Source organism: Apodemus sylvaticus, chromosome 15, assembly GCF_947179515.1.
Source record: "Apodemus sylvaticus chromosome 15, mApoSyl1.1, whole genome shotgun sequence".
Classification (NCBI taxonomy): Eukaryota; Metazoa; Chordata; class Mammalia; order Rodentia; family Muridae; genus Apodemus; species Apodemus sylvaticus.
In genome coordinates this window covers 64,396,655-64,421,491 of record NC_067486.1, presented here as the reverse complement: position 1 = coordinate 64,421,491, position 24,837 = coordinate 64,396,655, and the positions used below count along the sequence as shown (strand labels likewise).

Genomic DNA, 24,837 nt, shown 5'->3' with positions numbered 1-24,837 from the left:
GACAGCAGGTGTTGGCGAGGATGTGGAGAAAGAGAAACACTTCTCCACTGCTGGTGGTATTGTAAGATGGTACAACCACTCTGGAAATCAGTCTGGTAGTTCCTCAGAAAACTGGGCATGACACTTCCAGAGGACTTGGCTATACCACTCCTGGGCATATACCTACAGGATTCCATGGCATGCAATAACGACACGTGCTCCACTATGTTCATAGCAGCCTTATTTATAATAGCCAGAAGCTGCAAAGAACCCAGATGTCTATCGATGGAGGAATAGATACAGAAAATGTTGTCTATTTACACAATGGAATACTACTCAGCAATTAAAAACAATGAATTAATGAAATTTTTAGGCAAATGGTTGGCACTGGGAAATATCATGGTAAGTGAGGTAACCTAATCACAAAAGAATAGACATGGAATGCAATCACTGATAAGTGGATATTAATTAGCCCAGAAGTTCTGAATACTCAAGAAGGAAGGAGAGGGTCCTGATCCTGGAAAGACTTGATCCAGCATTGTAGGGGAGTACCAGGACAGAGAAAAGGGAGGGGGGTGATTGGAGAATCTGTGGACAGAAAAGGACTTATGGGACATATGGGGAGGGGGGAACCAGGAAATGGGAAAGCATTTGGAATGTAAACAAAGAATATAGAAAATAAAATATTTTTACTACATCTGGTGCCCAACATGGGGCAAAGTTCACTTAAAAAATTAATTTGAGATTCCTGAATGGAAAACACATACTGTTAATCTTAAATTAGGAGGCAGAGAGAATTGGCTTCTTAGCTTAACTGTACCCCTAAGCTGAAATAGGCACTCTGGGCAGTGGTTTTAAGATACAGCCAAGGCCTTTTCAAACACTTCTAGATGCCTCTCAAGCCTCAGATGTTGACAGACCTTCCTGGGAAATGATGACAGGCTACTCATAGAACAGAAAGCAGGCCTAATAAAGATAGAAATAGAAAAATTAATGGAAATTTAAGAAGTCAATGCTATTTTAAGCATCTAGGTTCTTTGAACATCGGGTGCCTGAGAACTCTGAAGTCATTTAGCTTACATGTGACCCATATATTGGCCTGAAATAGGCTTATAAAGGAAATAGAAGGGAATTTAATTGAAGTTAAATACATAAGAGGAATAGAAAAATTAATAGAAATTAAAGAAGTCCTTGCGATCATAAGCAACTGGATTCTTTGAATGTGGGATCTGTGGAAACTCTGGGATCACTTAGCTGACATGTGCCCCTTATGTATGGCTTAAGAATAGGCTTATACAAAAAAATAGACGGAAAGTTGATTGAATGTAAATGTTTAGGAAAGAATAGTAATGCAATTTATATAAAGAAAAAGGGATTATAACTATATCTGCAGATACTAATCCCCAAAGAAAGGAGGGATAAATGAAAGTTGTTTTGATTGTTTTTGAGGATAGAAGGGAGAAATAATGGTAATTTTTTAAGTGTTTTTAAGTAATAATTGTTTTAAATGGTTTTGTGATATAGTAATCTCCACAGAAGGGAGGAATAAATGAAAATTGCTTAAATTGTTTTAAGGATGGTAGGGATAAATAATGGTAACTGTTCTAAATGGTTTTAAGTATACATGGAAGAATTAATAAATCCAGGCCTTTTATCTCAAGTGCAGGAAACAAAGACACAGAGATAGAGAGAAACCCTATCTCAATAAATAATATTAATTGTTTTAAATTGTTTCAATTGTTTTGAGTGGTTTTAATTATCAAAATAAATATAGTTATAAGTTAGGTAATATTAATGGTATTACTCTGAGAGAGAGAGATCAAAGTAGAACAGGACTAAATTAAAAAGAGACTGTTGAATTGAATCAATTGATTTTTGGATTGCTGGACCAAGGGCATACTATTTTGGAGAGAAGCTCTGTGTGTGTGTATGTGTGTGTGTGTGTGTGTGTGTGTGTGTGTGTGTGTGAACAGGAAAGGAGAAAAGTCTTTGGACCCTTTCCAAAGTAATATGGATTAGACATGATAGAGTATGACCCCCTAAAGATCTTGACTGCATATAGGAAAGAAAAATTCAAGAAGACCAAACAGGACACGTTACAGGAATTGCTGATTCCTCTACATGGGAACAGCCCTGAAACTGGCTGAGACATAAAAATGACTCTAGCCAAAACTTCAGCTATACATAGCCAATAAATCTTGTTGGTTATAAAATCCTTAAAATGCATCATGCCATCTTTCATATGGCATGAATGAAGATTTATTACAATTTTGTTATAGATCAGACTAACTCATTAAAAAGACATTTATTTGTCTTTTACCCGCTCAAACAAGGAGCAAAAATTCATCCTTAACTGATCAGTGCCCCTTGTACTATCCATACAAATATCTTTATACAACTAAATATTGGTTGTAAGATTCATATATTTTAGAACGAAACACCATCAATACAGCTCTGAAAAGATTTACCCTCGGGGATGCTGAAATGCCTGCTGTTCCAGCTCCCTGCCTGATCCTGCCTCACCTGATGCTGTTTCCGAGACTTCCTCCCAGAACAGCTTCAGAAATGACTGTTAATCTCTGATGACCTCAGTTCATCCAGCCTTTCAGATGGTTCTAGTTAGGAGTTCGGTTAAGCCCTGAACTTTTTCATCATACAGAGACTAGACAACACATGCTACAGACAGCTTTCTTAAGTCTACTCATTTTTTTTTCTAATTTTCTTGCCCCTCTCCACCCATTAAAAAAAGGAATTCTTTGTCCCAACTCAACAGGAAGCGGTCATAAAATAACATTGACACAATCCCTTAAGTTAGGCTGCCTAGTTTAGTTATTTTATAAATTATCGATGTATTCTCATTTTAAGGGAAAATTTAGAAATGGTTGTAATTTTGTACAGGTAGGAAACTAAACAGAGAACTTAGACTTGGAGATTTTTATATTTCCTTTCCTCTTCTCTATCCTTCTTTCTTTTTTAGGTAAAGGAAAGGAAGTTGAAGAGAAAAAGGGAGGGATAGAATAATGTTACTGCAATTAGATAAATGAGTTAGATTACTTAATTTACTCTTAAATAAAACATTTTATAGCCATAATCTTACATTGGTAAAAACCTTTATATTTTGATACAGAATTGAAGTTATATTTTTTACATTGATACAGAATTTTGGATATTAATACAAGTTTAAGGTTTTCATTGGTATAAATCTCTATATATTGATACAAAATTTTAAATTAATTTTGTTACTCTTAGATAGGCATTGTGCCTATGCAACTCATTTAAGAATACAAGGCTTAGACCCAGTACTTTTTAATAGCTGCTATTACAAAATGTTTAAAATGATTAAGCAATACAAGTTAATAGTCAGATAGTCAAACTCATGGTCATGTTATATTCTAATTTAGTTATTTACAATAAAGTGTTTTCAAGGTCACTCAAGTAGTGAATAGCTAGAAATAATAATGTTTAACAATTCAGTTATGCTATATATAGATGATCTTCAAAAGAATCAGAAATCCACAAAATATAACAATTAATGTTATTTCATAAATACCAGATCTTTTGACTATGGACATGTCTGCTCCTGACAGAACTCCCATCCATTTCAAGGAAGGAAATGAACATCATTACCGTATGGGTTTGCTTCAGTTGTGACAAGCTAGCCACTAGACAAGAAATTCCCTAATTTCATCTACAGACAAAATGTTGTCCAAAAAGGACAAACAGACACAGGATAGTGGATTGCCATGCTCTACCAATACAGAGTAAGCTAGTCTTTCAAAATTTCTATTTCATTTAAGGACTGTCAGATTCTCTGGGCCAGAAGACTGAACATAGATGATCCAACTTTATAAGAAATATTGGGGACTGTCCAGGCAGTCAGCTGTGTCTGCCAATTGTTTAAGTTTTGGAAGATGAGTCTTTGTGCTGCCTACATAGTCAAGTAATATTTAATTCCTTCTCAAATATCTGACAGGGTAGAATATACTAGTTATGATCTCACAATTGAACTTAAGTTCTAGACTTGAAAGGATGGTTTTCAGATGGTAATAAAAGTTAAAATCAAACATGAGTTAGGTACAGAACTCTAAAGTCTTTAAGTTAGGATAGATCACAGAATACTTTACCTAAATTGTCAGATACGGTAGACTGGATGTTATAAGTGTATATCATACTTTGTAATTTATATAATTGTTATAATTGTGTTTAAATTATATCTAAGACAAAAGAGCCTTTTATTAGACTCCTGATACTAGTGCAAATTCTCTGTGGACTAAAAGGGAGAATTATTGAGGTTTTGTGTTTATTGTAATAAGCCTCCAAGAATTGGAGTCTGCACATACCCCGAGGGAACCCGCCTCCACTTAATTATATTTGGGAAATAAAGATGCCAGCAGCCAATAGTTGTGGAGAAGAGACATAGGCGGGTTTAGGTTTCCCCAGGCTAGAGACCATGAGGAAGGAGCAGGCGGACAGAGAGCTGCTATGGGATAGAGAAGCAAAAAGAGCTGCCACGGGCTAGGGGCCAAGAGAACATGGCCCAGAGGACTCCCTGGGTGGAGCTAAAGTCAGTTCAGATGAAAGATAATAAGAAATAACTTGGGTTATGGAGGGTAGACAGTTGCCAACTATAATGCTGCCTAAGGCACATTAAAATATATAGGGTGTGTGTTTCATCTGAGAACATAACTTGTCTAAGGTAGGAAGAAACCACACAATGGGATTTTAAAAATATGTTTTACTACATTTTATAAAAAAGCACAATATGGTGGTGGCGGCACATACCTTTAGTCCCAGCACTTGGGAGGCAGAGGCAGGCAGATTTCTGAGTTCAAGGCCAGCCTGGTCTACAGAGTGAGTTCCAAGACAGCCAGGGCTACACAGAGAAACCCTGTCTCAAGAAAACAAAAACAAACAAACAAAAAAACCTCAAAACCACCACCACCACCACCACCAACAACAAAAAACCCCACATTATTATAAGAACTTGAGAGACTTGAGTGGCACCTGGGGACTAGATGTCATCATGTCATCAGTGTACATTTCCTAGTGTTGATTGTTGGTTTTTGACTGTGAAGGAGAATGGTCTTGTGGGAAGTACACACTACTATTTGCATGAGTGAGCACCTGGAAGCCTTTGTTGGTGAGGGGAAATCACTGCCACTGACTCTCAAGTGCAAGGGAAGCATGGGGAGGAAGAGGGAAGCTTCTTTATATGTTCTGATTGTTTAAAAACATGACTTGTAAAGTATAAATGTAATTTTCAATTATGAAGGCAGAGTTGACATGTTGGGTTCTGGGCAACCAAAGGGATCAAGGAGTGTGCTTCCCTGACAGACACCAGTATACCTGCAGTGAGGATGGGGTGGTAAGATCCTTTATGCAATTGCAACTGAGCTCTAGTTTTTATAAGGTTTCCAGTTGGAATCATTCATTGTGAAGTTTCTACTCTGACCCAAGAACACTGTGCTCTCTTTGGCAGCACGTATATCAAAAATGGGAATAATATAGAGATTATCATGGTCCTTGCCCAAGGAGGACACACAAATTCAAGAAACATCCCACATTTAAAAATAATTTTTGATCTTCACTCCTGTGACTGAGTGGGCTGGTACAGCCAGGAATGCAGCCAGGAACCCGAGTGTAAGATCAGTTGGGACTCTGTCTGCCAGGGCCTGACCTGCACCCAGGAGCTGGGCAGCACCATAGCTGTCTGTGCACCTATCCTGCCAGGGGACATCTGCCCTGCAGGAAGTCCCACTCTTACAGGCATTTCCATGTTTAGAGATGAGGCTGCCATTTTTGCTGCTGTGACTGAGCAGATGAGGTTGCAGCGAGGAATGCAGGGAACACCCGAGTGTAAGATCACTGGGACACAGTCCACCAGGGCCTCACCTGCACCCAGGAGCTGAGCAGTGCCACAGCACTCTGTGCCAGGGGAGAGCAGGTCACACAGGGGTGCTGAGGCAGGCTTGCAGGCACATAGGAGGGACAAGCACCAGCCAGAGACAACAGGACCAACTAACACCAGAGATAACCGGATGGCAAAAGGCAAACGTAGGAACGTTGCTAACAGAAATCAAGGCAACATGGCACCATCTGAACCCAATTCTCCTACAACAGCAAATCCTGGATACTCCAACACACCAGAAAAGCAAGATTTGGATTTAAAATCATAGCTTATGTTGCTGATAGAGGGCTTAAAGAGGACATAAATAACTCCCTTAAAGAATTACAGGAGAACACAAGTAAACAGGGAGAAACCCTTAAAGAACTACATGAAAACACAACAAAACAGGTGAAAGAATTAAACAAAACCATCCAGGATCTAAAGATGGAGGTAGAAACAATAAAGAAATCACAAAGGGAAATAACTCTGGACATAGAAAACCTAGGAAAGAAGTCAGGAGTCATGGAGGCACGCATCAACAACAGAATAAAGAGTTAGAGGAGAATCTCAGATGCAGAAGATACCATAGAAAGCATTAACACAACAGTCAAAGAATATGCAAACTGCAAAAAGCTCCTGACCCAAAACATCCAGGAAATCCAGGACAAAATGAGAAGATCAAACCTAAGGATTATAGGTATAAAAGAGAGTGAAGATTTCCAACTTAAAGGGTCTTCAACAAAATTATAGAAAAAACTTCCCTGGCCTAAAGAGATGCCCATGAACCTACAAGAAGCCTAAAGAAATCCATCAATGAATTCCACTACATATACAAACTCAAAGAAAAGACCACATGGTCATTTCATTAGATGCTAAAAAAGCATTTGACAAAATTCAGGATCCTTTCATGTTGAAAGTCTTGGAAAGAACAGGAATTCAAGGCCTATACCTAAACATAGTAAAAGCAATATACAGCAAACCAGTAGCCAACATAAAACTAAATGGAGAGAAATTTGAAGCAATTCCACTATAATCAGGGACTAGACAAGGCTGCCCTTTCTCTCCATATCTATTCAATATAGTACTTGAAGTTCTAGTTAGAGCAATTGGACAACAAAAGGTGGTCAAAGGGATACAAATTGGAAATGAAGAAGTTAAAATATCACTATTTGTAGATGATATGATAGTATACTTAAGCAATCCAAAAAACTACACCAGAGAACTCCTACAGCTGATAAACAACTTCAGCAAAGTGGCCCAATATAAAATTAACTCAAATAAGTCAGTAGCCTTCCTATACTCAAAGGATAAACAGGCTGAGAAAGAAATTAGAGAAATGACACTCTTCACAATAGTCATAAACAATATAAAGTATCTTGGTGTGACTCTAACCATACAAGTGAAAGATCTGTATGACAAGAACTTTAAGTCTCTGAAGAAAGAAATCAAAAAAGACCTCAGAAGATGGAAAGATCTCCCATGCTCATGGATTGGCAGGATTAATATAGTTAAAATGGTCATCTTGCAAGCAAGACACAGATTCAATGCAGTCCCCATCAAAAATCCCAACTCACTTCTTCAGAGTTAGAAAGAGCAATTCTCAAATTCATCTGGAATAATCCAGAATAGCTAAAACTGTTCTCAACAGTAAAAGAACTTCTGGGGGAATCAGTATCCTGGACCTCAAGCAGTACTACAGAGTAATAGTGTTAAAAACTGTATGGTATTGGTACAGTGACAGACAGGTAGATCAATGGAATTGAGTTGAAGACCTGGAAATGAACCCACACACCTATGGTCGCTTGATCTTCGACAAAGGAGCTAAGAAAAAAATAGCCTTTTCAACAAATGGTGCTGATTTAACTGGTGGCTAGCACGCAGAAGAATACAAATTGACCCATCCTTATCTCCTTGTACTAAGCTCAATTCCAAGTGGATTAAGGACCTCCACATAAAACCAGATACACTGAAACTGATAGAAAAGAAACTGGGGAAGACCCTTGAGGACATGGGCACAGGGGAAAAGTTCCTGAACAGAACACCAATAGCTTATGTTCTAAGATCAAGAATTGACAAATGGGACCTCATAAAATTACAAAGCTTCTGTAAGGCAAAGGACACCATCAAAAGGACAAAATGGCAACCCACAAACTGGGAAAAGATCTTCACCAACCCTACATCTGACAGAGGGCTAATATCCAATATATACAAAGAACTCCAGGAGTTAGACTCCAGAGAGCCAAATAACCCTATTAAAAATGGGGTACAGAGCTAAACAAAGAATTTTCACCTGAAGAACTTCGAATGGCTGAGAAGCACCTTAAAAAATGTTCAGCATCACTAGTCATTAGGGAAATGCAAATCAAAACAACCCTGAAATTTCACCTTACACCAGTCAGAATGGCTAAGATTAAAAACTCAGGAGACAGTAGGTGTTGGTGAGGATGTGGAGAAAGAGGAACACTCCTCCACTGCTGATGGAGTTGCAAGTTGGTATAAGCACTCTGGAAATCAGTCTGGTGGTTCCTCAGAAAACTGGGCATGACACTTCCAGAGGACCTGGCTATATCACTCCTGGGCATATACCCAGAGGATTCCACGGCATGCAATAACAACACGTGCTCCACTATGTTCATAGCAGCCTTATTTATAATAGCCAGAAACTGGAAAGAACCCAGATGTCCCTCAATGGAAGAATGGATACAGAAAATGTGGTATATTTACACAATGGAATACTACTCAGCAATGAAAAACAATGAATTAATGAAGTTCTTAGGCAAATAGTTGGAACTGGAAAATATCATCCATGGTGTTACCCATGGCTCCAATCGCATAGGCAACAGAAGATGGCCTTGTTGGACGTCAAAGGGAGAAGAGGTCCCTGGTTCTGGAAAGGCTCAGTGCAGCAGTGTAGGGGAATACCAGGACAGGGAAGCAAGAGAGGGTTGATTGGGGAACAGCGGGAGGGGAGATGGCTTATTGGACCTGGTGAGGGGACCAGGAAAGGGGAAATCATTTGAAATGTAAATAAAGAATATATCTAATGAAAAAAATGACAAAAAAAGGAAAAAGCAAAAAAAATTGTCTAGGAAGTAAAAGTCAACACAATACTAAGTAACAAGGGAGGAAAACAGTTATTTGAAGAATGTTTCTTTATTGATGGCTGCATCTGTTTACAATGAAAGGAATCAGGTCACTTTAGAATTTGCTGCTTAGAAGTAGTTCAGCTCATCTTCCTCGGTTTTGTTAGTCTGGTAACCAGTAAGTTCCAAATCATCCTCTCCGCCAAGACCCTGGAAAACTTTTATGTGGGTGAAAGAACCATTTCCTACATTTACCTGAAAGACATAAAAGAAGAAGGAAAATAGGAAAGAAAGAAAGGAAGGAAGAGAGGAAGAAAGAAAGAGAGAGAGAAAGAAAGAGAAATTATTCACATGGATCTCCATTCTGTGACAGATTTTCTTTCTGGTTAAGACTTAATGTGCTAAGATCTCCTGAAACAACATTTCTGGCCCAGGCCAGGATCCATGAACTGAACTTCCATCAAACTGTATGTTAGGAAAAAGAACAGGTAACAGTGTGGCAGGAAACATATTTCTAAGATGTATTTTTAATACCTTTTAGAAAAAGATTTTATTCAATTTATTTGTATTTAAGTTCATCCAATGCATGCAAAGCCTGAAGACCTCAGAAGAGAGTGTCAGATCCCCCAAACTGGAGTCAGAGAGAGCTGTGAGCTGCCATGTGTGTGCTGAGACCCACACCCAGGTCCTCTGCAAGTACAGCCAGCGCTCCTACCCACCAACCCATTTCTCCATCTGGACTTTTCATTAAAATCTTGGCACAGATTACATTCCAGAGTTACATTTTATATTCACGATGCTTGGAGAAGGGCAGAGGGCAGCCTATATTTTTGGTGATTCTGTTTTCTGACTTCTAAGTTGAGAGAAAAGGTGGCTTAGCTTTGTTTTATGGATTTTTGTGAGGATTAGGTAAAGAAGGGTGTGGCTTGCTTATAAAACAGTACCTGGCACATCCCAAGCCTACCTTGGGTTATTATCCTCACAGTTCAGAATAGAGGATTATTAGGCTTAGGGGAGGAGATCTTGAAATCACATCCATTTGGAACAAGTGTGAACAGATTGAACAAGCAGAACAATAATAGGTTAGGGTTAGTCCCGGGACGACTTAACAGTGAAGCCTGTGGTCCTCTACTACTCTCTCAGTGGGGATTCAGGACAGACAGAGGGAAAGAGTCAGGGGTGTGGGGGTGGGGCTCAGCCTGGGGAGCAAGAAACCACATTGAAATGGGGTGGTCAAGGGAAAAAAATTGCCAAGATCATTTTCTGATGAATTTTTTATTAATGAAATATGTGAGGGAGTTAATATGAAATGTTCATATTTAGATAATCAAAGTTATCAAAATAATCCCAGTTTTGGTGGAAAATTTCCTGTCTTTGGATACAATCATTTTTTCCTCAGATGTGAAGAAAGATCATGGAAGGAAGCAATCCCTTCTGAGGACTCAGCTGGGGTTAGCTCACATGCTTCTTCAGGCATGGACCATACCAGGAACTCAAATTTGATTGAACTGAGCTGGTCCAGTCCTCATATACAACCCAGCATTGAGAGTGACTCATGTTGAGCTGGCTAGTTCAGATCATGTCATTAAAAAAAGCCAAACAAACTAAACACATTAAAAACATATAGCTTGGTGGGGTTGCAAATTGGTACAACCACTCTGGAAATCAGTCTGGCGGTTCCTCTGAAAACTGGGCACCTCACTTCCAGAAGATCCTGCTATACCACTCCTGGGCATATACCCAGAAGATTCCCCAGCATGTAATAAGGATACATGCTCCACTATGTTCATAGCAGCCCTATTTATAATAGCCAGAAGCTGGAAAGAACCCAGGTATCCCTCAACAGAAGAGTGGATGCAAAAAATGTGGTATATCTACACAATGGAGTACTATTCAGCCATTAGAAAAATAAATTCATGAAATTCTTAGGCAAATGGATAGAGCTGGAGAACATCATACTAAGTGAGGTAACCCAGACTCAAAAGATGAATCATGGTATGCACTCACTAATAAGTGGATATTAACCTAGAAAACTGGAATACCAAAAACATAATCCATACATCAAATGATGTCCAAGAAGAACGGAGGAGTGGCCCCTTGTTCTGGAAAGACTCAGTGAAGCAGTATAGGGCAAAAACAGAACGGGGAAGTGGGAAGGGGTGGGTGGGAGGACAGGGGGAGAGAAGGGGGCTTATGGGACTTTCGGGGAGTGGGGGGCTAGAAAAGGGGAAATCATTTGAAATGTAAATAAAAAATATATCGAATAAAAAAAACATATAGCTTAAGTACTATTTTTTTTTTAAAGAAACAAATGCCATTGTGCCTTGGTCCAATGACAAAGCAGTAGAGGTAAAGGCACTTGACTGTTACCTTTGGAATCAGGATTGACATTGTTTAATACAAAAAGATAAATACAGCTCTATTTATTATCCATGGTCGAGTTTTTGAATTGGTTCCCTTGACACTGGTTCACAAGAATGTCAAAATATTTTTTCCATTAAAACTTAATCAGGAAACCACTTAATTTAATTTTTGATATAAAATTTGTTTTAGATGAAAAAAAATTGTGTTTTGGGTGTCTGTGCATGGCTATGCACACATAGAAGCAGGTGCCCTCAGAGACCAGATGTATCAGATCTCTTACAGCTGGAGTTACAAGTGGTTGTGAGCCACCTGATGTAGGTGCGGGACATTGGGGCTTCTGCAAAAGCCGTGTTCACTCTTAACAGTTGAGTCATTTCTCCAGCTCCTAAAATGTATTTTATAAAAGATTATGTTTTTACACTGTAGCTGTAGTACCATCACTTGGACCTGCTTGAATTGTAAAACGAATTATCTGGGGGCTGGAAAGATGGATCATCAGTTAAGAGTACTACTGACTGCTCTTCCAGAGGTCCTGAGTTCAATTCTCAGCAACCACATGCTGGCATACAGCTATTTATAATGGAAACTGATGCTCTCTTCTGACATGCAGGCATACATGTAGATAGAGCTCTCATATGCATACAAACATTTAAAAAAGGATTATTTAATATATATATATATGTATGTATATGTATATATACATATATATATACATATATATATATTTTTATTTATTTATTTATTTTGAGACAGGGTTTCTCTGTGTAGACTGGCTGTCCTGGAACTCACTCTGTAGACCAGGCTGGCCTCAAACTCAGAAATCCGCCTTCCTCTGCCTCCCAAGTGCTGGGATTAAAGGCTTGCGCCACCACCACCTGGCTTATTTAAATGATATTAATAACTACTCATTCAAAGGATGAAATTGGGTTGAATTATTCTTTCAGCTAATGATTGAAGTCCTTTTTAGGTGCATTTAATTTGAACATACAAAATTAGGAAGTTATGAGGTGGAAAACGCTCTAAGACGCTGGCTAATTCCCATACCCTAAAATGTTAGTCTCCACATCCACCTAACAGAATTAACAGCCATGGCCACAAACCAGTGTTTCAGCTGTTACCCCATCTTTTTTCTCCAGGGTTCTAGAAATTAAGAACAATGTAAGAAAGCTTTCTGTATTCAAGAGAAAAAAAAAGAAGGTAAATATCCTGTCATCGGATGGATTTTGGGGTCTTCTACTTGCAAACGTCTTTATTAAGGACCAGTGGTAGAAATGAAGGTAGGGTTGGTTCAACAGGAGACAATCACATCAGAGCCTGAAGGAGGCTGATGTCTGACCTTAATGAAGAAATTGACTCCGGCGACGACTTGGGTTTTATACTCAACAGCTTCGAATTTTTCATATCTCTCATTGATTTCCTTTTCAAGTTGTGGTCTAACCTTATGAGGAGAAAGAACAAGATGATGTTAGGGCTGTATTGACTCAGTTTACCTGAGTCACAAATCTGAGAACCTCATCCTACTGGGAGTGCTCAGAGATGCTGATGTGCCTGGGCTGCCAGCTCCAGCCTCCAACCTCTAGTCCCAGAACCTGGAAGACTGAGGCAGGAGAATGTCATACAAGAGCAGCATGGGTTATATAGAAGATTTCAGGCTACTTGGGATTAAAAATTAAGATCCTGTATGAAAAATCAAAACAAAAAACTAAACTAAAAGCCATGTAATCTTTTTTTCCAATAGAAAAACCTTCACACAGGTTAAAACTCAAATTATATTTCATGAGGCTGAATTAATATCAGTATACTGTAGTATTATACAATAGTCACAGTTTAGGGCCAGCCCAATAGCTAAGTGGGTAAAGTCGCTTGCCACTAAGAAAGTGTGACAATCTGTATTCCATCTCTGGGACCCACATGGTGGAAGGAGAGAATGCATTCTTGCAAGTTGTCCTAGGATCTACACACACAGACACACACAGACACACAGACACACAGACACACACACACACACACACAGACACACAGACACACACACACACAGACACACACAGACACACACAGACACACACAGACACGCACAGACACACAGACACACACAGACACACACACACACACACACACACACACACACACACGCACGCACACACAATGCACCTATGGCAGGGGTTGAAAGCTTAGATGCTCGCATTGCTGAAAGGATTTAGTCTCACGTTCAGTGTGTAAACATTTACTGAATATTATGTATCCACCCTTTCTTCTGGTGCTCAGCTAGACCCTATATGCTACGATCTGTTGTGATCACAAGGGCTCAATTTCTCCTAATAGCTAAGCTCCAGGTTTCCACCAGGACTGAGGAGGGTCAATAGCTCACACCTCAGGATGGAGGATGTTGAGGGTAAAGAGCGGGGTTGGGGTCTAGCTGTTGGTCATACAGAACCATCAGGTCCCTTGCTCTCTTGTCTAAGCCCTCAAAATTTCTGGTGTTGCCATTGCCAGCCATTAGCAATCTAATCCAGTTGTGCTAGACCTGCTGTCTGAATCTCCTGTGTGAGCTTGGACGTGCCCTCCATGATTTAGCCTCGATCTAGACGTCTCTCAGTTTTCATCTTTTTTTTTTTTTTTTTTTTACCTCCATTCACACCCTTCAGGTAGTGTCTACTAATTTCCTGTTACCTTTCTCATGGGTATGTTCCCCACAATCTTTTCCTACTCCTGGGAGGAAAACCAACTCGTTGTTCAATATATCCTCTCCACTGAGAAGTTGGTGCAATGCTCTCTGATGAGGCATTTGGGTGCTTCTAGCTTCAGTCAGGCCCCCAGAGTAACCAGAGTTCTCTTAAGACTCTCCGAATCTCTCCCCTCAGTGGGGAGATGTTTTCAATCCTTCTTCCCTTCAGCAGGGAGATGTTTTCAATCCTTCTTTGTTGGTGCCTCAGTTGACTGTTGGAACTATTTTCAAATGCCTCGGCAGATTGAGTTCTCAGAGTCAGTTAAGTTCCAACAGGCACCATTCATTTGCCCCCAAAGTCTTCAGAATAGGCGAAGTGGCAACAGTTGCTTTGTTGAAATGGAAAAGGAATGTTTAAGTCAGGGAAAGAGGGCAGGAAGTGAGGGGGAAAAGAATGGACTGGCAAGAGGCAGCGTGCAGGAGAGGAGCGACAGACAGCTGTCCAGAGAGAAGTTGAGTGGGAAGAGGGGTATATTTTAGGCTCTCTGTGTCCTGATGCTTTTGAGTGGCCAAAGGAAGGAAGCCAGCACTGGGTACCTACTGAACTAGAAAGGCCTAATCTCTACATTAATCCCCAAACTGATTTATTGAGCCTCATTTTGCAAGTAAGGAACTTGAGGTTAAGGTTAAAAATTATTGATCATTTGTCAGAGCAATTTTAAAACCTTTGTTTGATAACAAGTTTCTGAGCTATAATCCACCTTGTTTTTAGTCTTGGTTATTTTTGAATTTTTATTTTTCATGTTAATTATGCGCCTGTGTGTGGGTATGTGTACATGTGAGTATAGCTACCCATGGAGTCCATGTCAGATCTCCTACAGCTAGAGTTGCAGGCAGTTTTGAGCTGTCCGTTCAGTCCCTGGGAACTGAATTTGGGTCCTCTGCAAGAGCAGTGTGCACGCATCCCTAACTGCTAAACCATCTCTTTAGCCTCAGTCATTTTTTTAAGGCTACATTGTAAGTGCTGATTTCCATCTCTCCTATTAATGGATCCAAATTGCAATTTCTTCATCGTACTTGTGTATGTAGTTCAATGTCCAGAAATTTCCAGGGGAGAACTGATTTCAAATGCTTTGGTTTGTATCCTTAAAAGGATACCTTATACCTGCCCAATCAATGTCTGGCCCATTGTGGAAGATGCAGCCTCACTCTCCTTTGTAGTAAGACACATTTGTGTCCTTTAATGGAGAATTCTGGGTGATGCTGGGCAGTTGGGAAGTAGGGGAAGAGGTGAGTGGGGAGATTGTTAGTGATAATTTAAGAATCAGAAAGTGGTTTGGCACTGAGTGAACCACCAGGAAGGGTACCGGGAGGTACCAGAAGGTATTTGTGGAGTCTGGTGTGACAGACAAGACTGTTGTGTTGTACCCAGTTGCTGCTGTCCTTGCCAGGGGCACCTGGTAAATTCATTTACTCCAGAGTTGTTCCAGCTTTCCCAATTGCTGTGAATCTCACCGAGTTGTTAGTTTTCTAGAATCTGAAGAATCGAGCCATGGAAGCATCCACACCAATGCATTTTCCCAACCTGTAACCACTCTTTAGAGCAGAATGGATAGAAGATGCTGGTCGCAAGGTAGATAGACATTATTTAAGGCAATTTCCAACAAGAAAAGAGAATTCAGAGACAGTATGGAAGTATGGTAAGGCTGGAGGGACATGTCTAATGGACATCAATCAATATGCTTAGAAGAAAATATGAAGAAGATCATGCAGGAAACAAGAAAATGAAATCACTAGACTATGAGTGCACAGGACTCAAGGAAGTAGTTAGACCTGAAGCAATATGATAAGCTAGGGTGTTCCCTTGCCAGATGCCAGGAATTTTCTAAGCAGGGTAAGAACTGAGAAACCCACTGGGGAGACAGGTGGGGTGAGAGGCAGCGGCAGAGGGTATAGACCTCTAGAAAAACAACAGCAAATAGAACTAAAGGGATGCTGTGCTGTCCCCAGGGTCCTGCTGGGACATGGAGATTCTTGTACCATACTGGAAGGATGAGCTTTCTGTGATTCTGTGACTCCCTGGAGCAGAAGTGGAGAAGGAGGGAACACAGAGGGAGTGAAGATTGGAATCTCTATCTCTAATTCGATCTCTAATTGAAGATTGGAATGTCCTGGATCACAGCATCACTGGAATCAGACTGGAGGAGTATAGGAAAACATCCATCCTGGACGAGTGACTACAAAGATCTAGGTATGTTCTGATAAGTCTGGAGGGTAGGAGCCTTGAGATTTTGGTGTGGCTGAAAGGCAGGTTCTCTGGGGATGGGACAACAGAATTGACTGACCAGAAAGCTTAGGTTGAAGAGAAGGGAACACAAATCTGTAGACGAGGTCAATGGAAACCCTGACTTGCTAAAGCTCAGGGCGTGCCCAGCTGCAGGAGGTATTTATGTGGTGTCCTGGCCAACAAAGCTCATACTTAGCATGTTCTCTAGGGGTGGTGCTCATCGACCAGGTTTCTGAGGTGAGGATGAATATGTGCAGTGTGCACATAGATTTGCATGTGCAATCACAGCCTGTGCTTCTAAAAATAATCCTTAAAATGATATTGCTTTCCCTCTGATAAACATACTTGGAATTCTCATCCAGTGGCTACTTATATAGACAATAAAAGATCCGCCAGCTGCAATCTGGAGTTGTTATTGAACCCAGCTATTCCTTTGGCAGTTGGTTGGACTCTTTATTTTATTTTATGACAATCTTACTTGCCAGTTTATTTTGTAAATTTTCCTGAGGGCAGAGACCATTTGATATCCTCCTTTCCTGCTTAGCAATTCATTGTTGTCTAAAAAAAAAAAATCATCCTGAGTGAGGTAACCCAATCACAAAGGAACACACATGGTATGCACTCACTGATAAGTGGATATTAGCCCAAGCTCAGAATTGTACAGAGCCATATTGGAGTGTCATGCCACATGGTAGGAACTTGACATTGGCCAAGGACAATTCCTGGCTTCGGGCAGAATCTGAAGTTAGGGCATAATAGGGAAGTAGGTTACAGGAGGAATTTTTATCCTAGGGTGGAGAAGCTCAGAGTGAAGGTTAAGTTCATTGTTCCTCCAGGTCTACAAATTCTTGAATTAAGCAGGTGACCCACCCAGCTGCCTGAGCAGTAGAGCCAAGGATCCCCAGATGACTCCGCCAGAACTCAGCCCGGAGTCTGAGGAGGAGGAGCTTGCCTAAACTGTTAAAAGGTCTGACCTCAATTAAAGTTGGGGCCTCGATCAGGTAAACTATCATCCTGGCCTCGTTCTTTTTGCCCCTTCCCCATCTATCCCTCAGCTTCTGTTCCAGCAACCCAGTTTGTAGTAGCTGCAGGCAACTATGGAATACAACACAGAATACCCAAGAAACAATTCACAGACCTGATGAAGCTCAAGAAGGAAGACCCAAGTGTGGATATTTTGATCCTTCTTAGAAGGGGTATTAAAATGCCCATGGCTCAAAGCCAACCAATAGACTGATCATAGGGTCCCCAATGAAAGAGCTAGAGAAAGGACCCAAGTTGCTGACGAGGTTTGCAACCCCATAGGAGGAACAATAATATGTATCAAACAGTACCCCCAGAACTAACAGGGACTAAACCACCAACCAAAGAGTACACATGGAGGGACCCATGGCTCTAGCTACATATGTAGCAGAGGATGGCCATTTCAGACATCAATGAGAGGAGAGGCCATTGGTTCTGTGAAGGCTCGATGCCCCAGTGTAGGGGAATGCCAGGTTAGGAAAGTAGGGGGAGGGGTTGGTATCAGGGGGTGGGGTTGGTAACAGGGGAAGGGAGGATGGCATAGGGTGTTTTCAGAGGGGTAATGAGGAAAGGGGATAACATTTGAAATGTAAATAAAGGAAATATCTAAAAAATAATCAACTTTATTTTTTCCTTCTCATTTTTTCAAGGCAGGTTTTCTTTGTATAGCATTGGCTGTCATAATAGAATTCAATTTGTAGACCAGGCTGGTCTTGAACTCAAAGATCTGCCTGCTTCTGCCTCCTGAGTGCTGGGATTAAAGATCTGTACTACCACTGCCTAGCAATCTTAAACTTCATCGTGTGGGTTCAGGCACTGAGCTACCTTGCCACCTCATAATCAATATTTTCTGAAGGGCAGACATTAAGAATACTCATCTCCCCTGAAAGTTCTTACTTCCTCCTAATCTTCAAGCCTTTGGGATTTGATACTTGCCTCTGTGGGCTTGATACTCAATACCCAGGGCATGAAGGAACCACTTCTCTGTGGTACTTTCCTTCTTTATGTAGAGACCATTCCACTTTCTCCCTCCTCCCTAGTGGGGGTCTGCTTGCACCCGACAGTTTCTCTTCTAAAACCACTTAACTGGATTTTTGAAAATAAAAAAAAAATCTTAAAATATAAAGGAATAAAAATACAAAGTAAATAACACTTAGTGGAGATTTTCTCTGGATCCCTTCAGACCATTCTAGGGATACAATAACTCCCTGTGGCCCCACTGTGTGGGGACCCAACTGACCATAATCTTTGAGGAGTAGATAGAATTTCCTGACTTAACAAGGGCTTTCTGTAGTATCTGACCCATGGCGCTGTTCTCTGGAGAGGTAATGATTTCTGTAACTGAGAAAATGCTTCCTAAAAACACAGTTTACTGCCTGCCTCTCTGCCTCCCAACACTTTAGTGGGAGTTGTCCTCTGAGGCTGTCTCCTGCAAGACAGCACAGATGAGTGACATCTGGAAGTCAAGCCACCATCCTGTACCTGTTCACCTGACAGTAAAGGGGTTGGCAGCAGGGCCTAGTATCCTATTTGGTCTTAAACCCGTGATGATCACACAGTGCTTAATTAGGTTTTATTTTATTATTTTCCCTAAATATCTTGATTTCCTCTACACTATTCACTCCGAGAGGGTGGAGGCCATTTATTTTAGCCCTTTATGTAGTTTCTACAGTTTGTAGCCTGATGCTCAAAACCTAAGAGAAACTGAGGAAAGGCCCCTATGTAATAGTTCTTGGCTATGCATCTCCCATGGTGATTTAAGCCTGAGGCCCTGGCTTCCACAGAGAAGGCAAAGTTGCTGCATTTCCTCCCCTCATTCCAACAGAGCTCCCCAGGGTGCTGAGGCTGTGTAATGGGAGAGGACAGGTTAGTTTCTTATCTGGGTGACTCTAAAGCATTTTGAGTCTTGGTTTCATCCTCTAAACAGGATGGAATGCATCCTTGCCTGCTTGGAGTCTTTGAAGATCAACTGAGAGGTGAGAAAGAAATCAAGGCTTTTAAAACAGCAAAGCTCCTTCCTGGAGTGAGGTGACCTTGTTAATATCTATGTCTCATTCTGCTCCTCTGGAACCACAAGAACACACTTCTAAATAAATTTTATTACTCAAGATGTGGTCCACAGATGGTGTCTTTAGCAAGATAAGTCCTTCCAGTAGCTTCCTAACTTAAAAAAATATATGATCAAAATGCATTTTATGTATATATGATATCCTCAGATAACTAATGAGAATATAATGTTAAAAATTGTCCTAGCCAGCAGGATGGCACACTCCTGTAGTCCCAGGTACTTGGGAAGGTAGAGGCAAAAGGATTACTTGAATATTTGGCCACTTGGAGAAATAGCCAGACTCATGTTTCAAAAGAACAGTTATTCTAGATAAGCAGATAATCAACTATTAAAAAATCATTAAAATCTGCTGTAACTTTTTAAAAGGTATTTTATTTAAGACTTTTTTCATTTCACCTTAGTTTTTTTTAAAGATTTATTTATTTTATTTTATATAAGTACAATTTAGCTGTCTTCAGACACACACCAGAAATGTGCATCAGATCCCATTATAGATAGTTGTGAGCCACCATGTGGTTGCTGGGAATTGAACTCAAGACCTCTGGAAGAGCAGTCAGTGCTCTTAACCACTGAGTCATCAACCACTGAGCCATCTCTCTAGCACCCCCCCCCCCCCACCCTGTAACTTACTTCAAATAATATATTTCCCTAGAGCCCTGGTTTGTGGAACATCTCAGGGGGGATCTTTTTATTTCAGTCAACATAAAAATCAACTATGAATCATTTGTGTATTTGTTTTTGAAATAATTTTTATGCATGTTATTTAGTTAGTCCTTTTAGCTCTTTCTTCTTACAGGTCAAATGGAGGATGTTTCCTACCTTGGCATTCCATTTTAAGGCCCCATCTCCCCCATGTCTTCTAGGACGCTGAATATATCAGGTCCTACAGGAAAGTGAAGTCATGTGTAGGAGTACTCATATTTCCAGAGACCTTGGAAGAAATGTGAACATGCAGGCCTGTCTAGCTCTCTTCAGTCAAATGAGTATTTTATCTAGAGTGACAGATGACTCATGTGGACATTTAAGGTTGACAATACCAACTTGATTTGAGGTTTATAATGAAGGTATAAAGATTTAATATGCCTCAAAAATAAAATGCTCCAAGATATTTGTTGAAATAAACCTATGAGTGAGAACTGTTTAGTCACTGAATTTGAGGCCCGTAACTCCCTCTAGAATGTTCAGTGCCCTAAGCATGAAGGCTCCCATCTGTTCTAATCACAAAAAAATCTATTTGTGCCTAGCATGGTGGCACATGCCTGTAATCCAATCACTTGAGAAGTTGAGGCAACAGGAGTCCCTTGAGTTTGAGGCTAGCCTGAGTTACCTATAGGCTAGACCATCTAGTGAGACCAAGTCTTAAACATACAAACACATACACAAGGAAACAAACACACAAACAAACAAATAAACAAATAACAAACCAAACTGATCTTGTCTGACAGGATGATTTGGCTTCAGAGAGGAAAACAACATGATATAAGAAAATAAGGTGGCAGATTGCTAACCTACCTCCATAATCTGCATGCATTTTCCTACATCTAGGAAACATTTTGCAAACATCTAACACGATACATCTTTTTATATAGATGACAGTTAAGCAACATGCATTAACTTGCTAGGAACATTGAGTTCTATTTTGACTATGATGGTTTGGTGGGCATTGCATCCTGGAATCAGCTCAGGGATCCTTAACAACCTTAGGAGACTCCATGTGTCAGCCTCAACTAGAGCAACTGAAAAGTTCCATCAGTAATTAGCGCTCCTGCGATCAGATGTGTGAGGTATAGAGATGATCCAGCATGAATTCACCTTCAGCTATTGGGGAAACTGAGGCTGCAGTAAAGAGTGTGACTTGGCTGATTTTACTCTTGGGTTGTTAAAATTTCTCTGAAAGGCTTAATGTCTGCTGGGTGGTGGTGGCGCATGCCAGAGGCAGGCAGATTTCTGAGTTTGAGGCCAGCCTGGTCTACAAAGTGAGTTCCAGGACAGCCAGGGCTACACAGAGAAACCCTGTCTCGAAAAAACAAAAACAAAACAAGAACAAAAACAAACAAACAAACAAAAAAAAGAAAAGCTTAATGTTCCACTTTGAAATATACAAAAAGTCTGAATAAAACTTGTGGTTTCTGTGATTTCCCACAGTCAGAAGGTAGGGCTAAATTCTGAATCAAATTCTGAAAATTTGTTTTAGATCAAACTTTTTCCTGAAGTACATTGACTCACCTTGTCAGCAATCTCCTGGATTTTTTCTGTAGCAGGTCTGGCCTTCGTCAAGCCTCCTGGCATCATTTTGGTGAGTTACTTCTTTGCTGGGCAGGATGCTGAGAAGAAATGATCTGACAAGCAGGGAGACTTAGGATTTTAAAGGCATCCATAAACTCCTCCTATGTAATATAGAATCACCAGTGTCTGAGGCAATGGGGAAATGAGTGTGGCCTCAGGGAAGTCTTACTGCATCCCTTAGAGGAAATAAGGGGGTGGACATAGCAAGTAGGCGTGCCCAGGACTCAGGTATGGTGAGCATGGTTCCTCCCTAAATTCTCTGTGCCAATAAGGTTATCCTGTTGTGTCATAGAGGAAGGATGTGTATAACCTGAGCTTTTAAATATGGTAAACCCTGAAGACTTCTTTAAAGAGAATAGTTAATTATGTCAAGGCTGGTTGCTTAGGATCTACCCAAGTTTATTAAGATAAAACTGTCGATGATGAATTTTTACTTGCAGTTTCTAAAATGTTTCTCCCCAAACATGAAGAATAAAACTCTTTTATTTCTTCTGTTACTGTTAATTCTCTTTTTTGTTTTTGTTTATGTTTTATTGTTGTTGTTGTTGTTTTGAGACAAGGTTTTTCTGTGAAACATCTCCTGTCTCTCCTGGAACTCACTCTGTAGACCAGGCTGGCCTAAAACTCATAGACATCTGCCTTCCTCTGCCCCCCACCCCAAGTTCTGGGATTGAAGACATGGTTTGTGTTCTGTATTTAGACAATCCTAGAAATAAAGGTAAATGTAAAATACATATTTCTAAAAATAACCAAAGACCTTCTTTCCAAGGGGCTGAGACTCTGTTAAAAAATATCTGCTAAATCACCTTTTGTTAGATATACAGAACCCAGAGTGTCTGGTAATCTTTATTTAACACCAGATTCTTGGACTTTTTAAAAAGAAAATCCTGTACATCAACTGACACAGGCTGTAGATTTCTGTCTGGTTTGATTTAAAGAAAGAAATATAGCTGTCTAAAAAGAAGCAAAGGGAACTTGGCTTGAGGGTCCATTGTCTGTTGATATGTTCTGATGCTTTGGAGAAGAAGGAAACATAGCTATGTGCCCTGCATGATACAGACACACTGCATGTTCCTTTTCTGTTCTGTGCTTTCCCTATTTAACTTCTTTGTACCCTATGAGTTGGCCAAGATGGAACTTTACAGATGACAGCCCCCCTCTGCTGTCATGTACCCAAGCAGTGCTCCTTGGGTAAACTCTGGACTCCTCCCTACTCTCTGTCATCTCATAAACATTGACCTTCAATCACTGACAGAGTATGACTTCAATAACAATTGGAACTTTGGCTCAAGATGCCAGGGTACATTTGTCATGGTGGGGAAGGAATATCGGTAGGTAAGAGGCACCTGGTCTCATGTGTTTTATGTGAGAAGGCAGAGAAGGACAAGTGCTGGCTCTCAGCTCATTTTCCCATTTGTGTTCAGTCTAGGACAATGGTATAATGTCACCTATATATAAAATTGGTCTTCCTACCTCAGTTGACCCAATATCAAATGTGCTTCACTGAGATGCAGCTTTGTATCCAAGGTCTTTCTAGCCATATCCCATCAAGGTGATTTGATCAACGATCATGGTTGTCAACCAGACTTCTTTTTTGTTTGTTTGTTTGTTTTTTGTTTTTTGGATTTGTTTTTTTTTTTTTTTCCTGAGACAGGGTTTCTCTGTATAGCCCTGGCTGTCCTGGAACTCACTCTGTAGACCAGGCTGGCCTTGAACTCAGAAATCCACCTGCCTCTGCCTCCAAGAGTGCTGGGATTACAGGAGTGCGCCACCACCGCCCAGCTGTCAACCAGACTTCTAATAAGTGATTTTATTGGAGACAGAGCTTTGCTATAACAAGGCAGAAGCTTTCCTTGAAATCCCCATGTACCCCATCTTGACTTTGAACTCATGATTCTCTTGAATCTGCCTCTCAAATTCTGGTATTATAAGCATGTGCCTCTGTGCCCAGTGCTTACATCTGACAACTTTAAGTGGCTTGTTCCTGAAAATTCCTTTGCTGATGTTCAGAACCAGTAAATGACACTTTAAGGTTGGGGATGTAGCTCAGTGTTGGAGCTCCTTGCCAAGGTTGCTCAAGGCACTACATTCATTCCTAGTACCATTAAGAAAAAAAATATTCTTTCCCAAAGCATATTATAGAACCCTACCTGATCCTTTAAAGATAGACATAAAACCTAGAAACCTTGTTCAAAACTTCCCCTGCCCTTTTGTATAGGAAATGACCCTGAGCAGGATGTTTAGCCAACTTTGCTTTGTAGCGGGTCATAAAATCTTCATTTGAAGAGGGGTTCTGCCCAGTGACATAGAGATAGACCTCCTCACAGAGCAAAAATCTGGACAAGCTTTGCTGGTTCTCCTACACAGTCTTCTACCAGGGAGGCCATGAACCTCCATGTCTAGTCACATCTGCAGTTATCTGTCCATTTTGGGTCAAATAAAAACATTAAAAATGGGCAGCTGCTGTTCCTGGGTATTTAGGACTCAATTTCCAAAGTTTTCTGTGTTATTTAAAACTTTGATTAGATAAACCTGCTCCACTTTCTTTTCTGGGTTTTCTGTTGTCATGGGAGTATGAACCTTAGAAAGAAAAGGATAAGTCTTACCCTCTTGTGTGCCCCCTACATGACATTCATTAAAACCACTCATTTTGCACTGAGTTAAAAGTTTGAAATATGTTTTTTTGACACACCTGTCTTTTAAAAGCCCATGCCTTGGCTCTTTCTGCACTTGTTGTGTTTATTGGATGGACAGCTACAGAGAACTAGATGTTGACATTTGTCTTAGTCAGGATTTTACTGCTGTGAATGGACACTATGAACATGTCAATTCACATAGAGCATGTAATTGGGGCTAGCTTATGGGCTTGGAGTTTCGGTGCATTATCATCAAGGTGGGAGCATGAGAGCACCCAGACAGGCATGGTGCAGGAGAAGCTGAGAGTTCTACATCTCTATCTGAAAAGCTGATAGAAGACTCTCTTCCAGGCAGCTAGGATGAGGTTCTTAAAGCCCATGCTCAGAGTGACACACCTATTCCAAAAAGGCCACACCTCAAAATAGTGCCACTCACTGGGCCAAGCATATTCAAACCATATGTCAACATTCTAAAGTTGTTAGACAGGTATGGTGGTGTTCGCCTTTAATCTCAGTACATGGGAGACAGAGGCGCATGGAATTTTCTGAGGTTAAGGCT

At 40.4% G+C, this 24,837-nt stretch overlaps 1 protein-coding gene and 1 non-coding gene across 2 annotated transcripts; one reads left to right on the top strand and one right to left on the bottom strand.

Moving 5' to 3' along the window:
- The first annotated feature begins 5,442 nt into the window (after positions 1-5,442).
- Positions 5,443-5,547, top strand: LOC127666451 (U6 spliceosomal RNA). Its single transcript, XR_007973644.1, has one exon. It is a non-coding gene; the product is annotated as a U6 spliceosomal RNA (small nuclear RNA).
- Positions 5,548-9,025: 3,478 nt separating this feature from the next.
- LOC127665969 (cystatin-A-like) lies at positions 9,026-21,783 on the bottom strand. Its single transcript, XM_052158601.1, has 3 exons — positions 21,583-21,783; positions 12,650-12,751; positions 9,026-9,204 (listed from the first exon to the last, which is right to left on the bottom strand). Exons 1-3 carry the CDS (start codon positions 21,646-21,648, stop codon positions 9,079-9,081), a joined length of 294 nt encoding a protein of 97 aa, XP_052014561.1. The 5' UTR covers positions 21,649-21,783; the 3' UTR covers positions 9,026-9,078.
- Positions 21,784-24,837: the final 3,054 nt, after the last annotated feature.